The 16,344-nt window shown below is 38.8% G+C and overlaps 1 protein-coding gene across 1 annotated transcript in view; it reads right to left on the bottom strand.

Moving 5' to 3' along the window:
• Positions 1-345: 345 nt before the first annotated feature.
• The window catches only part of LOC114065240 (E3 SUMO-protein ligase NSE2-like), a 75,404-nt gene continuing 59,405 nt past the window's right edge, over positions 346-16,344 (bottom strand). Inside the window, exons 6-7 of the mRNA XM_027898975.1 lie at positions 15,962-16,158; positions 346-589 (exon numbers count right to left, since the gene is read on the bottom strand). Coding sequence (XP_027754776.1) covers positions 346-589; positions 15,962-16,158 — 441 coding nt within the window. The remainder of the gene's footprint in view (positions 590-15,961; positions 16,159-16,344) is intronic.

The following is a 16,344-nucleotide window of genomic DNA, read 5'->3' on the forward strand; positions in this document are numbered from 1 at the left end:
CCAGATAGGGGATCTGGCAAAAAGCATGATGACCCTTCTATTGCTCCAGAAAATGCTCAAGGGAGGGTGAAAGGAAATACCCAAGAGGGATGTGGGAGTGGAAAAGGAGAATGCCTAAAGTGGGGAGCAAAAAGCCAGATAAGGGATCTGGCAAAAAGGGTGACGACCCTTATATCCCTCCAGAAAATACCCAAGGGAGGGTGAAAGAAAAATGCCCAAGGTGGGGGCAAAAAGGACTAAAGAGTTACAGCCCATAGGGATGAGGGGTGGCAGTAACGAGGAGAGGGGGTTTGTAGACCACGGGAACTTCCTTTCCTGCCAAAACCCAAGCAGCGGGAACCTTTTTTATTCTCGCCAAAAACGAAGCATCTGCGGTGCGGGTTCGCCATGGGGTGTGGTGGGAACTCCCTTCCCGCCCAAGTCAAGGCAGCAGCGGCGCGGTTTGACAGCGACCACCGCCCGTTGACTCAGGAGGGTGTCGTGGTTGGTCACCGAGTCAGGTGCGCGGATCAGGGTGAGGAGTTGCGGTTCCTCGCGGAACATTTTCAAGAAGGAACGGGGTCCCAATGGAGAAAGAGGTTTACAAACGCTGCAGGAGGGGGAAGGGGAAACAAATTCAATCCTATCTCTCTCAAGAACTACGGCAGAGACACAATGTACTGCTAGAGAAAAAGTTTTGCAAATGCCATGGAGGCAGGTTTCATTTGGGGGGCCAAGGAGGAGGTTTTGGTTTTGTAACAGTCCCATTAACAATTCAGGATATAAGAGCATTGAAGAAATAGCTTCCATCTTATTTAGATGATCCTACAGGAGACGAGAAGAGAATAAATGAATACTTAGAGAATGCAGATCACACTTGGAAAGACTGGGATTTCTTGCTAGGAATCCTCTTCTGATTACAGAAAAAGCCTCTAAATGGATGACTAATGCACCACTGTTACAGTATGAAACTTGTCTAATAGAGCAAGACGATTTAGGAATCAAAGGTGGAAGAATTTTAATTCAGATTCTTGTTTAAACAAGGATGAGCAAAACCCCAAAGGAAAAACACTTAATGATTGCATTCAGGTAATAGATCTTCAAACATGAGCTAGAAGTGACCTAACAGATGGTCTACTATCTAGAGGACAGAATGTGTTTACTGATGGATCCTCACAAGTAAGAGAAGGGAAGCGTTACACTGGGTATGCTATAATTGAAGGAGAACAATTAAAAGACTGTGGTAGATTAACTTCTATCTGGTCAGCACAAACAGCTGAACTATTTGCTCTGATATGAGCTTGTGAAATGTACCAGGGGAAAATAGTTCCAGAAAGTACCAGAAAGAAAATAGTTAATACAGATTCCAAATATGCATATGGATTAGTGCATGTGTTTGGGAAATTAAGGGGGAAAAAAAGGGTTATTATCCTGTAGAGGCAAGGCACTAGTACATGAGAACTTTTCTAGATAATGTTTGAAATCCCTTATCTGGTAAGGCTACAAAAAGAAAGCAGGATAGAAATTACTAATCTGTTCATAAAGCAGTATGTGGCCAAGATACTGTCTGTTGAAAATCTCTTTGACAGGAAGCTCAGCTGGCAAAACCCTTCCCTTGGAGATTGAGTTTTAGTTAAGGAGTGGAAAGAAGCATCACTGGTGACGAAGTGGTGCAGAGCATATCAGGTGCTACTGACCACAGAGACAGCAGCTACGACTGCTGAGAGCTGGTGGACTCACCATACACAAGCAAAACCTTCTAAAGCATCAGAGGTCTGGACTTCACAATTACAAGAGAAAGAAGGAAAAATTAAACTTACACTACACAGGAAAAGTGAGCAGAAGCACATGTGTTGATTAAGGGAGAAGTTCCTGCATCTACCTACTGAGCATCTACTAAATTTCCACTCACACAGACCTTCCTAGAGACAATCAGATGAAGATGAAACTTTTGATCCTGTGTTCCTGTTTCTGTGTCACCTGTGCACTAGGCAAATAGAAAGCAATAAGTTTTTAGTGTTAAGGGAAGAAATTGCAAAAGCCTTTAATCTAACTAATTGTTGGGTCTGTGGAGGACCAGAGGGATCAGAGAGCTGGCCCTGAGTAGCTGAACCAGTACAACCAAAGTGGTGGGTCAGTAACCCTAGTGAGATTCGTAGTGGTACAGGATATTGGGAAGAGGACAGCAGCCCTTGGCAGTTACCTCGTACAGGAACAGGAGCATTGCCTTAATAGAGCACAAGAGAAAGGAGTGGAAGTAGGAAAGAGTACTTGTGAAAGCACCTTGTCACCAGGGTATGATTGTTCAAATGAGAATTGTAAAACTTGGCAACACCAAAATGGGAACAGAACTTTTTTTCAAAGATTCTGATCTGCAACCAATTTATCAAACGATAACTGTACTTGGCAGGATATGGGAGGAGCCTGGGAATGTTACTATTCCAGCGATGATCTCAAAATACACTTAGTCCGTGGGCCATTCGGGAAGGAAAATACTCTTTATTTTCAAGTCCCGAAAGATGAGGACCGCTGGGATGGCCCCTTTTCCAAAGGAACCTGGGCACTAAAAGGACACTATTGGATCCGTGGCCAACAAGCATATAAAAGATTGATTGAAAATTGGAAAGGAATTTGTTTTATAGGATACACTAAACTTTTATTCTTTTTACTAAAACATATACAAGGGAATACTTTGGGAATTAAAGTATATGATGATTTAAAAATCAAAAAACAAGAACTTCTGTTTGTTTACAGAGGAAGGGGGAGTATGTGGAAAATTAAATAGCTCAAACTGCTGCCTGGAAATTATTGTCAATGGAAAAGCGGTAGAGCAGATAGAAAAGGAAATTCAAAAGTTAGCCCATGTCTCAGTTCAAACTTCGAAGGGGTGGGACATAGATATGTTTTCATGGCTTCCAGTCAGACCGGGAATAAAGAAAATACTATTCTTTGTTGTTTGAGGCTAGCTACCTTAATTTTCCTATCTTGTATTCTTGTATCTTGATTCCTTGTCTCATAAAAATTATTGCACATGTGATAAAGGGGAGGCAATTAGTAGCTAAACCTAATGACCCTGAAATAACAACTGAAGGACCAACTATTCATTCTCAAGAAACTTTAACCTTAAGTAACGAAGCGAACCAAGAGATAATTATTAGGAACGCGATAGTACCTTTTGCAAAAACATCATAAAAGAAGAGAAGGAAGGACTGTTAGGAATAAATAGGTGTTCTTGCAAAATTTGTAGTGTGGTTGCATTTGGTGGTGCCAAGGGACAAGTTACTGGTTGTTCAGTTGTTTACTTACAGAAAGGTGCAGTTTGCCCAGTAACAAGGGGACCATGTAATGGGGGGACACACTGTAGAGAAAGCTGTAACCCTGAGCTCCTCAGCCAGTGGGGAAATGAGGAGGAACCTGCGTTTCGGGCAAGGGGACAAAAGAGGCTGCGACCTCCATTAAGTTGAGAGACCTCACTGGGGATTGGCCGGTGAACCCTCCCTTTTATTTGAATAAAAGTTGAGTCACCATCTCTGTCTCTGGGATATCTTTGAGGCTCATAATAAGTATTATTTTTAAGAAAAACAGCAAGCTTTTTATCCATACCTAGGTGTGTGGGATTTTACTTTTGTAGCTGTTTTGAACTTATATTATTAGTATTTTAATTTGATATATGGTTTAAACACATGCAGAAAGTTGTATGTTGAAGCATAAGATTTTTTTAAGTAGAAAAAATTATGGAAAACATTAAAGTATTTTATTATCTATTGTTCTAAGAAGTGGCTTTTAGTTAGAAATGACATTTAGGTGGAATCAAAATTTTAGCACACTGAAGAGTGATATTTGGCCCTGCCAGTGTATTTCAGGATCTCATCACATGGTTGCCTCAGCAAGTTGCTTTTGGTTTCAGCCCTCTCTCATTACCCCTTCCCATCTGACTGAAATCAGCTGATCTTTTTAGGCATTCCCACAGTCAGCCAGCAAACTGCTGGCTGTCAGATACCAAGCACCGTATTTAGGGTGTGCCTTTTAAATACAGAGGCCAATAGGAATACAGTTGCCTCATTTTGTCTGCCCCTTCAGAGCTCACTGCCTTCCCAACATAAAACTTTGCCAACCAAACAGAAAACGTTCTCAACCTATAGGAGTAGCTCTCTGATTCCACATGTGCCTTTGCTGAAAATGCAAATCAATAACAGTAATAAAGGTATCTTAATACATTTAAAATATATATTACATAATCTGGATAAAATGTAATTAACTTTTAACATCCATGCAATCATTTCGTTATTGCAGCTAAAGAAATAATTCTCAGAATCCATCTCTTCCAGAATCTCCAAGAAAAATACTCTTTGTTTCACCATTTTCTGATTCATTCGACTTTGGAAGCAAAATAAACACACTGCTGTGTTCAATATTGTTGCACAAGAGAATTCACAAGAATGAAATGTGTTCAAAGTTCCTAGAAAAAAATGCAGCAATGCAGGCTGCCAACTTGTTCAATGTCAAGCTCTAGGCAGTATAGCAGGACTAGCAGTAAATGACTCATAGTGAGTCACGCTTTAGCTATTTTTGCTTTTAAAGTAATGCCAGGCGCTGTGTTAATATTTAACCCTGAGTAAATTTAGCAATGCAAGAAAACAAGTGTTTCCATGGTTGCTCCTTCACAATGTTTATGGTATATACACAGCCATTAGGCACAGGAATTAAGCCAAATGAAGAATATGGAAATGTTCCTCTTTCATTTACAACTGAATTTTGCTACATTGGGTTTCATGACTCACTCAGCTACTACTTTTTCCAACTCTAACAAAAATGTACAGCCATAGAGAGCACACCACCGTACTGTTAGTGGTCAATAGCCACTACTTTCCTCTAAACTACAGCTTGTGCTGTGTACATGGTTGAGCTGGAAGCACGATAATGAAGTTATGCGTATTTTTTTCAGGACAAGACAAGACTGACGTGAAGGCCTCAGTGTGAAACTAAGTACATCCGTCATGGGTAACATGTTCCGTGACACTTCTGAGGAGGAGGTGGCAGGGAGCAAAGCCGAAGAGGAGGGCTGAAGGGAGGAAGGAGATTGTGGCACCACGTGAAAAGGGAAAGCAGCTCCAGAAAAAAGAGGAAGCATGCTGATTGAGGCTGAGGAACATTTGGGTACAATGAGAGAAGTAGCAAAGAGAGTACAGCACAGCTGGAAAATATCTTTCCACGACACAACTGTGATGTGACAAAACCCAAATGCAGGCATGACTTCAATGCAGCTATCTACACAGCCATGCTTTCTTAGGTGAGCAGGTATTTGTGGAATTGTGGAATAAGAGCCCAGCTAATGTAGATATCTGACATGGCATCACAAAACTCTGCTGGAAATCAGGAAAGAGGAATTTAATCTGGGTTGAAGGAAAAAAAACAAGACCCACAAAAAACCCAAAGCAAAGGTTTAGGAGAATCGCTTACTTTGCCCACACTAATAACAGAGTTGCCAAATGATTACATATGATTGCCTATTAAACTTTTTTGTTCCTGTTTTAATACAGTGATTTATTCATTAGTCTTAAATTGCAGTAATTACTATTTTTATTGTAGAAGCTGATAAAGCAATCAGAAAGCTTTTACATTTTTCCCCTTGACGGAAACTGCTGAGTTTTTCTGCATCAAGTCTTCCATGCTGCAACAAGCAGGGATTTTTTTCCTATGTTTTCCTATCTGGTTATCAACTAGACACTGCGTTTATACTCAAAGTTTATAGATGGATCCTGATGAACGGCCTTCCTGCAAAAACTTCTTTTGATTTCATTAAGTCTTGGCTCGACCCTTAAACTTTCAAAGAGGGAGTGAGGGAGAATACTTAAGGCTGGGCAAAGAACTGAAGCAAACTATCAAAGTCCAAAATGATGAAAAATCCTGTTTGGTGGCCTCCTAACCCTGAAGGCATCTATCTCCAGTAAGCCCCTCCCAGGTTCTCCAGGGATCTGAAGATCTGACTTCTGTACTTGCCCAGAGCTGCCCCAGCCTGAGTAACTAAGAATACATTGCTTGTCTTGCAATCTCTTTGGCTCTTGAAAGGAGGCACAGTTCCATCCAAGTGGAAGAAGAGAAGGTGGTGATGGAGATGCAGACTGGAGTACACAGTCATGCACTCTCTTCAAATCCTTCCCAGCACCCTTCCACTTCCAACTGCACATGGTTCACATTCCACACCAACCGAAGGGCTGTGGAGTGCCCTCTGCAGACCAGCCTGCAGCCAAGGGCTTGCTGAAAAGCTTATGAGCAACGGCATGATGTCAGATATAAATTCCATTCCATCCCATCCAGCAGCTTTACTCTGATGATGAATAACAGCAAATCACTACAAAAGTCACAAGGCAGGGAATGCTGACAGCAATGTTCTCCTGGTATTGTCCAGCCTCCAGTAATCTAGTCAGGGACATCTGGAGGATCCAGAGAGAGGAGTCAAGCATGTCATCTTCCTCATAAGGGTTTTTTTTTAGGTGTTTATTTGGGAATTTATTGGCATCACTTCCTGGGCAACTGCTGTAGTCACAATGCTATGATATAAAACATAAGCACTCTCACTATCACTCCCCTAACTGCTTCTCTCCCTCACCAGGTATTTTTAGTGCCTTCTGGAACCACCTGTTAAGCAACTTGCCTTTAATCCTTAGATCATTCACTGCAAGTCTGGTAACACACATCTACATCCACATTTGAGATGATAAGACATGATAAACCTATCCCCACTTGTTAAGTAAGATGCTGTGTCTGAAATCAGAGCTAATAACTGCTGAAAGGTGACAACTTGAAGCACTACTGAGTTGTGACAGAACATTTGAATGCTTCAAGCCTGTTTTAGAGTAAGTGTAAATGCCAGCAAAGGTGTTTGACTTCTGTGACTTTGTGCTAATGGTGATGGAAAGCAACATCTCTTAGGGTACCCTTGGGAGACAGTACATACAATTACCACTTCAGCTCCCCAATAACATCAGAAATCGTTTGAGAGCCTGAAATTCCTAAATCTACAGATTAGAGCCGCAGTCCATCTCCTCTCCAGCTGCATAATACAAGCATGGGTGCTCCATCTCACAGGACAAGCGATTCATTCCCTTTGCGTTACTTTATAGTTGGCACGTTTTTAGTCACCTTATGCAATACTGTGATTGACATACAGACGTAAAGCACTCTATGCTGACTGAATAGATTTGTCACTGAACAAAGCTGTTCAAGCAGGTATGCCATAACCCTCCTCCTGGGAGCTAAGGCACTTAACTCTAGGCTCTGACATCCAGTCTGAGGTGTACAGACCTAAAAGATAGGTGTTGCAGTCCTTCAGAGCTTCTCTAGCCTTCTTCCTCCATTTCAACTCAACGTTTAACAGGTTTGGGGTAGTGTGAAGATCTCCAGTATATTAATGGCATAAAAGTCAAGTTGGAAAGAAGCCATGCTCTACTGTGAGGTTATTGGTGTCTACGGCTTTCAAGAGGGAAATGAAATAATAAGGATATCAAAAATGACGGTAAGCAGCCAACGCACGTGAACTTCTGCCATGGAATTAGAGGATGTTTATTAATCTTGCAGTACATTACTATTTTGCATGTTATTATATGTGGCAAGTATAGGTCATGGAAATTCCACTGATTTCAGAAGCTACACTGATGCTTACCAAAGCAAGATCTAGATCAAATACCTGCTGCTCTTCTGAAGGACACATTACACATTAAATAGTTTCAGGACCCATAAAAATACTGAGTGTTTTCCTTTTTGCAGTATTTCAAAGTTACCATGCAGCATGATATGCACTGATGAATTATTATTTAGTCAGCATTATCTCAGAACTACTTCCCTGTTCTTCCTCAAATGCTTTTTGTACTGGCACTCAATATATAAATGCATTACTTGAAGTAGATTCTACCTGAAGCAGTATTTCCTCTGATCCTTGTGCACACTGGTGGCACAAAGTCCCACATATAACTGATTGAAATAAACACACATAAAGAGTAAAAACACCTACTAACCCTCCAGATAAATATTCAAGTAATGGAAAAATATGAGTAAATAAAACAAAGTTCCCTAAGTTTTAAGCTCCTTTGAGCTTTTCCTCCTTCCTCCTCAATATCGTAAGATCAAAGTGAGAGCGTCTCATGGAAGAATTTTAACACTGAGATGCTCTCCCTTTCCTCTTCCTTTGATTTCTTCTCCTTGGACCGCTCTTCACCTGTTTGCTTGTGATCACACTTGAAATTTAAGCTGTAATCTCATGGCACATGAATGGAATTCCTGTATCCTCTGACTCTGAAATTTTTCTGAAGAGTATGCAACAGATACAATGGTAAGTAAAATTGTACTGAGCTGGCACAGGCAGTCTTGCATTTTCACTGCTCAGATTTGTGCAAGAAAAATGGTATGTATTATTACATAGTGATAAGAAGTGAGTGAAAATTCTAAGTGAAGTCACTGGTATTTTATTACCAGAAAGCAAATTTTCCATCAGGTATAATCCATCTATTGAACATTTCAGAATTTCAGATACAGGCAAGGTTTAGCATCTACCTCTATGCTTCTTACTCATCTGAAATTTCTGAAACATTTCTGATGAGTTCAAATATGGTCACAAGACACAAGATTTTAGAAGTTATGTTACACAACTGGATTACCATGGAGGCAAGAAATACAGGAACTGACTGAATTGAACTAAAGGCCATCAAGGGAGAACATCTCTTTAAGACTGGGTGCAGTGGTGGAACACGAACAACGAGCAAAAACTTGCTCAGAGACTCATTTTGCCTGAAAAATTTTTACCATCTAAGCAAAGTTCTAAGGTTTTTCATCATTCTTCCAACAGAAACAAAGGGGAAAAAATTAATATATTTTAAAATGGTATTTTATTAGATAATGTGATTGAATGCAACATCAAGGGAATGGAAGTGCATCTAGAAGCTCCCTTCCTGACCTATATGTTCATACAAATAGTAAAAATGTCGTGCTGGCACCATCAGTGTGCTCACTTAAGGGAGCATTATCCCATGGCAGTAACAATAAATTACTCTAAGTATTATCCCTAAGTGTATAATAATAATAATAATAATAATAAATTATTTCAATGTAATGCTCCATTTCCTTTCTAGATTTTATAGATTCAGTGCTGACCTGAAAGCCAGGCTGGTATAAAAGCAAGCAAGAATTACATCCTGATAAGACTTCTGCAATGGAATAAAATGTAGATCTTTTAAAAATGTATGTGTGGATCAGACGACAGACACAGAAAGAGATAAGAAGATCTTACCCTCGAGCATTTGCTGATTAGAATGGCAGATATTTATAACAGGAGAGATCTATATCTGATGCTCTTTCTGATTTAGATACCTCCTCCCTCAGCTGAGTGTTTTACTATAGGGCTTAAGGGTCAGTGTCTCTCAGTATTTCAGTATTTCCTTCTGCAGTTGTTGCCATTTTTGTATACAGTTAAATACACACTGGACAGAGAGAGAGAGGAAAATTGATTCCAGAGCTACAGGTCAATCACTTAGTAGGCCAAGAGTCAGTCAAATTCTGATTTTAAATCACCAAGACTGGAACTTAGATCTCTTATATTCCAGGTTACTTCCAAGGGAGAAGAGTTGCTTGAGGGGGTGGGTTGATTCCTCTCTCATTTTAGCTATGAATTCCATTTCAGATCTCTAAATGCCAAACAAAGAAACTTCTTGTTTTGATCAATCACATTAGAAAGGCAATTATTTCATCAAAGAAACCAGACCTAATGGCAACTGATGTTCTTCATTAATCCACTAAAAGGATTATTTTTGTCAATACAAGTTTCTGCATTTACAAAATTTTTGACCTGAATTACAGACATAGTGAAAGGTCCAGACCCACAAAGTTTTAGGCACCTAACTCCCAGTGAACTCTTCTGAAACTAAATGATGTGATCTAATATGAGAAGAGGGTAACAAAGCAAAGAACTAAACCTAGGTCTCCTGAACTTCATATGACCTTCCTAAGTGCTGGATCCTCTTTCGTTTCTTTACTAGTCAAAGGCCTGTCTAGAAGGAATTTTGCATAAATGAAAAGATCATATCCCACACACACCACTAAACTGTCATAACACCAATCCCACTTTCAGTTGGAAATTTCAACTCTTGTGCTGAAGTTGTTTTCACATAATTAGTCAGTAAGGGGATTTTAAATTATTTTTTACATTAAAAATATAAAGAAAAATACACTAATGCTATTTTTCAGCTGATTCTCTGCCAACACTGCTAAATATAAAGACGAAAACAGGTCGACTAAGTCAGGTACAACTGAAGAGAAACCCAGATCTGCAAATCACTTATGTGACTCCACACAAGGAACTTCAACTATTTCCTCAAGTTTCACCACTGTTATATGGTGAGAAGTAAAATAGTCTACCTCAGTGTGATGTTGTGAGGATTAACTGGATGAAACTTGTCAAGCATTATACTATTCAGTGTCTCGTTGCAGCTTGTTTTCTTATCCTACTAAAAGCAAATCAAACTCTTTCCTGGAACCTCCAGATAAACTGTTTTATGAATTTAAAGAGAATTCCTTTCACAGTGCCATTTTTTTATTCCAAACTGCATCTAAAATAACATTCTTTTACATAATTATTTCTCAGCATATGCATGGCTTAAAATACATGTATCAACAGGGCATATGGCGTCTTCTTGAACATTAAATTTAAAATCATCTCCTTTCAAAATATTTGCTTATTGATAACAACTATAAATCCATCCTTGCAAAATGATAAATCCTGATACATACTTTTTTCCTTTCAAAGCCTCAGAGACTTTTTTTTCTTCAGTGGAGAAGGCAAGAAAGGTCTTTATAACTGCAGTGTTGCTGCTTTCCAAACAACATTACAGTGATTGCTTTCCTGTGACAAAAAGTTGCCTAAACTACTGTTGAGTCTCAAAATTATTTTTCCCCCATAAAAAAATATTTTCTTTCCTACATTTGCCAAATTCACTCCTTAAACTGTTTGGCATAACCAGTAATATTGTCGTTCACTCAAATCATAGCTCCTTCCGCAAAATCACTCCTGAAGTGTGCATCTGTTGGGTGTTCACAGAGCCCATATTTATCAAGGATTATGAAATGTATGTTGTCAGATGCTACAAAAAAGCTATGAGACCTGTCATCCTTTGTGCACCAAATGTGGTACTAAATAACCTTCAGCAAATACAGCAGTGGCAGGCAGGGTCACAGGAGTAGAGATTATACCTTCTGATTATCTCTCTTCACAGAGTATAAAAAATTTAAACTGTTACACAGAGATTAAAGACAGATCTTAGTTTCATTCTGTGAAAGCAAAATTCTCATACTCTGTGCCAGAAGATGCCTTTGAGATAGATATATAGATATATAGATATATATATACTGGCATGAACTAAAAAGACTTAGTAATACAACTTCAAACAGAAGGTGGGATTTTAAACTTACAGAAGGTACAAAATGCAAAGCTACAATTCTGCAGTTCCTATGGGCTCACTCCTGCAAGGTTCTGTACTGTGGTTATGCTCCAATAAGGAAGTGAAACATGACAGCAATCTCACTAATTTCAAAGCATATACTCATGCAATTTAATTTAAGCAACTTGCTTAAGCACTGCACTTATTCAAAAGATCATCAAGCACTTCGCAGATCCAGGACCCTTATGGGTAAGGAGAGCATCAGTCATGTAGTGTTAAGGTCAAAAAATTTTCCATACAAACTACACATGCAATCATTTAGAACTTTCTGGTATTACCAGATTTAGTGAGTATCTCTACAAGTGCTCAGTTATTTGGAAAAGATAATGTGGCCACTTGGGGATACAAGAAATGGTTAAAAAAAGAAGAAAAATTAATCAAAACTCCTTTCTACTGCTTACATTCTAAGAAAGTTTAGAGGAAAAATTAAAATGTTTTCCATTAAAAGTAAGAAGTGGGAATTTAGGAAACTAAGATAGTTCTGAAAACAGACTTCAGAAAAATCACTTGCTGTTCACATAAAACCTGTCTGACAGTGTTTTGACACATATCATCAGAGGTGGAGATTTTGCATCACTTTGCACAAACTCCAGCTAAAGTAGCTGTATAATAAAGGCTCACATATTGAGAGAAAATGCCTGAAAACTGTCTGAAAGATGAGCAGAACAGAAACTGCTCTGAGGCATCATATCAACCTTACTGCCAGAGATGCACTTGCCCGATTTCATTTCTGCACCTCAGCTGCTGCTGAAGTTCAAAGCTAAGAAGGCCTCCTTCCCACAGAACTGCCAAGAGAAGAAGACAAGCTGAAGGTGATACAGCTCCGTTCTCCTCCCTGAGTATTAGAGCTACCTACGGTACTGCCTGTCACCTGTCAGGGGGCAGGGAACAACCGAGCAGCTCCCTTTCATCACTGTGGCAGCAAATATCAAGAGAGAAAACATATTAGCTTTCTTAATTTTCTGTTAAAATAAGGTTGTGTTTAACTGCTTCACACTCTGCACCATTCCTAAAAACTGTGTTGAGAAAGTTCTTCTCCTTAAAATCCTAGTTCATTTTTAAGTACCAAGACAATGTGAGAATATAATGTTTCCTTGTTCAGCTATTCTAGAATACAAACATTGAACTCTGAAGAAATGATACATAATGATTAATGGTAACACGTCCTGGAAGGCAAATCACTTCAGCATCCACCCCATCCCCTCCTTTGAGATAGAAAGACTGGAACAAAAGAAAGCCCCAGGAAAGCCCCTCTGAGAAAACTTGGCTGGAGTTTTCACATTTTAAGTGATTTAGCAACGAAACTAAATCCCAGAAAAGAGCTAAAAATCGGATCACAACTGTATATGTGTTCTTGAAACAGGCCAGGAATTTTGAACTAAGTTGTGAGCAAACCTGGCAAGATTAATGACTGAAAACAAAATATTAACCAGGTGGTTGTTGCTGAAGTTACTGATACATGTAACTCACATCAAGCAGTTTTAAAGTGTGTCTCAAAATTTGTAAACACATTGTAAGATGGGAACAGAACTGTAAGGCTCATGCTTTTGAAATCACAACTCATCCAGGAGAAACTAAAGAATACACAGTTGACTCGACGTAAGCACAGATACTGAATACTTAACAGGATGACCTTAATGTTCCCTTTACCAAAAAAAAACCAAACCCTAACACCGAAAACAAATGTACACATAGTGTGCTATAAGGTAAATCACCAGTTTATGGAAACTCGTAATGTCTTTTAAAGATTTCATGACTCTCCAGCTCAGCTGGTATTGCGACTCTGAAATTCCTGCCTCTGAGTCCAATCTTCCTTCACAGTAACACTATTTTTGACATGGCATATCACAGAATCACAGAATCAGGTTGGAAATGACCTCTGGGATCACTGAGTCCAACTTGTGACTGAACACCACCATGTCAACCAGACCATGGCACCAACTGCGACATTCAGTCTTTCCTTAAACACCTCTAGGGGTGGTGATTCCACCACCTCCCTGGGCGGTCCATTCCAATGTCTAATCACCCCTCCTGTTAAGAAATTCCTTCTAATGTCCAACCTAAACCTCCCCTGGAGCAGCCTAAGACTATATCTAGTACTTTAGATAATACTGACAGTGCTCAGTTATACACCTCGACATAATAATTTACTATGTAGAGCTCAACAATAAGAAGAGGCTTTTTGGACCAGATGGAGTACATGTGTTTAGTCTCTCACAAAGATGTTAAGACCAGAGGCCCTGTAAGAATTCCTATAAGAATGTAACTGGCTTTTTTAAACTTGTGAATATATTTTTGATATTCATTTCCACATGTCTTTTTAAGGGCTAGGTATGAGTGACAAAAACACACAAAAGAAGAGATGGAGGATAAGGGTAATGGCAAGAAGATGACATAACTACAATAAATAGAGAAACTAGACAGTCTTAAAGGTTTCAGATCACTGTATCATATAGAAGCAAATTTAAGTATGTGAACATAAACAGACTCCACTGACCTTCAGCCACCCATTATTACTCAACAATATCTAGAAGCCTTCCTGGTAAAAGAGCCTTTTAAAGAGGAAAGGAGTGTAGGAAAATATCTTCATATTGTATAAACAGATTACATAGGCAGAAGACACAACACTAATGCAAGTTTAAGGCAGCAGCACTGTGCTTGCTTTCAAAAATTTAACTTTGTATTTCCCATCTATCTGCAGACCTGAGGTGACACTTTGTTGCCAAAGCAGTGGTCGCACCAGACTGTTCCCTGGTCTACATGCTCACTAAATTGCACCCAAGACTGTTTGAGAAAGCTAAGTAAAAATTTTCCATTAAACTTTTTTAATTGCATTAAATATGTCAAGAGGAGCAAATGTGATGGATTTACTTGATCAAAACCAACATGAATTCTACAAACCCCAAGCTGACCCAGCTGATAAGAAGTCCTTGCACAGAACACAGCAGTCCACCCAACATCAACATGAATTTCTTTTTGGGCACAGTCTGACCCCTGCACACAATCAAAACAGAAGTCAAGTGGCTAGTAAGACAAATCTAGATTTCAGGCAGCAGTAGCAGAATGATGTCCTCATATTTTTTTAAGAATAATTTTTACTGTGTTTATTTAATTTGGGCTTTTTTTCAACAGGTCTGCCAGTTAGAACTTAGTCCCATTGCTCGAACTGAATCTATTCCTAGGACATACACCTCTTCCTCAGGCAATTACAGCATGGAAAGTAAAACCAAAGTCAGTTATCCAGATTTTTATCTTCTTAGTTACAAACACCTGGAAATTAGGAATTACAACATAATGGCGGGGCAGTAATAATTTTATGGTTATGTAGGGAGTGAAAATTACACTGTTTTGTGATCTACAACTTGGTATGTTCATTCGTAGAGCAGTGCTAAGATCTATTACGCTCAGAGATCAGTGCTAATACTCAAATCCAAAATCTTAAAACCCATAAAGATGAGAAACAAATATATTGAGCTCTCAAGCTCTAATCCTAGGGAGCCTTGAGACACCAGATCTAAAGTTCACCTTGTCAAACACGTCCACACACCCCATAAATCTCTATAGGGAAGTAATCCGAAGCCCAGTGAAATCAGTGGGCAAATTCTTTGTGCTACTTTCAGTGGGGTTTGAAGGGCTCCAAAAAACCCCAAAACTCAAGGAGAGCTACAGGAGAGCATCCAGAAAATCCTTTTCCAATGGTATAAATCATTAATCTATGACTCCTGAAGTTCCTGAGATACCAGTTTATGTCGAAATCAAAATGTAGGGTGAGAGGGAATAGGTACAGGGGTCAAGGGACAGCAAGTAGAATAATATGATTTCAAAACATAATCACGATTGGGGAAGAGTGACACAAATAGTGTCAGAGCTCATGAACTTTCCTAGAACTAGTAATCAGAGTGATATTTTAATGGCTGCTATATTTGTGGGGCAATAAAAGCATACAATTTTGTTGTGTTGCATAAATAACAGAACTGTTCACTCTCCCAAGTTCTCTGGTAATTCAAGCAGAAATAACTCAAAATTTTAACACTAGAAAAATTATGTGAATTAAGAAAACCAGATTTTACTAAGTTGCAGTGTTTCACGGTGCGTGCACGAAAGCTGTAAACCTGAGAAGACATACAGTAAGCATTTTCCAACAATATAGTTCTACGATTAAAGCAAAGGTCTTCTTGGAGTTGCAACACATCCTAAGTTGTGAAACAGGAGCAATTTGTTTAAGTGACAAATGAAAACAGCTTACCTAATCCTTTTAGAAGATCCTATCAATTAAGAAAATAAATGCAAAAGGTCTTCAAACGACAAAGCCCACCTTACAAACAGAATATGGGATTTTCATGAGATTTGTATTCAAACACAGCAGGAACTGTGGGAGTCTAAATAGAACTACCAAATTACACTGGCCTTTTTTCTACACAGATATCAATTTCAACAAGTTTTTAAGTGAGAATACTCACACCAGTTTAAGCCATAACTAGTTAGTCACATTTTACCATTTAGCATTCATAGAATCTTTTTTTTTTAAATCAGACTTACATTGTTTTTTCATCTCTTTAAGCTGATCCATAAAATACATATATTTTTCATTGCTTTTCAAATCTGAGTCACTGTTGTTGCTCTCAATTGCAGTTAATTTTTCTTGCACCAACTTTTCTAAATCTGGTATAATTTCTGGTTTTTCTCGTTTTACCTGTAAGAAACAAGAAATAGAATGTTATTCATTATGACACATTTTAATACAAAGCAAAAAACATCAAGTAAAAATTCATTAGCATAATCTCAGTTTCTTTTGACTACAGTTAGGCTTCCTGCTCTGAAGCCATAACCTCCAGGTAATTATTCATTTCAGTAAAAGTAACTCTGAAACACAGAGATT

The sequence above is a fragment of the Empidonax traillii genome, unplaced genomic scaffold, assembly GCF_003031625.1.
Source record: "Empidonax traillii isolate 1590-97213 ecotype Southwest subspecies unplaced genomic scaffold, ASM303162v1 scaffold632:size372483, whole genome shotgun sequence".
NCBI classification, from domain to species: domain Eukaryota; kingdom Metazoa; phylum Chordata; class Aves; order Passeriformes; family Tyrannidae; genus Empidonax; species Empidonax traillii.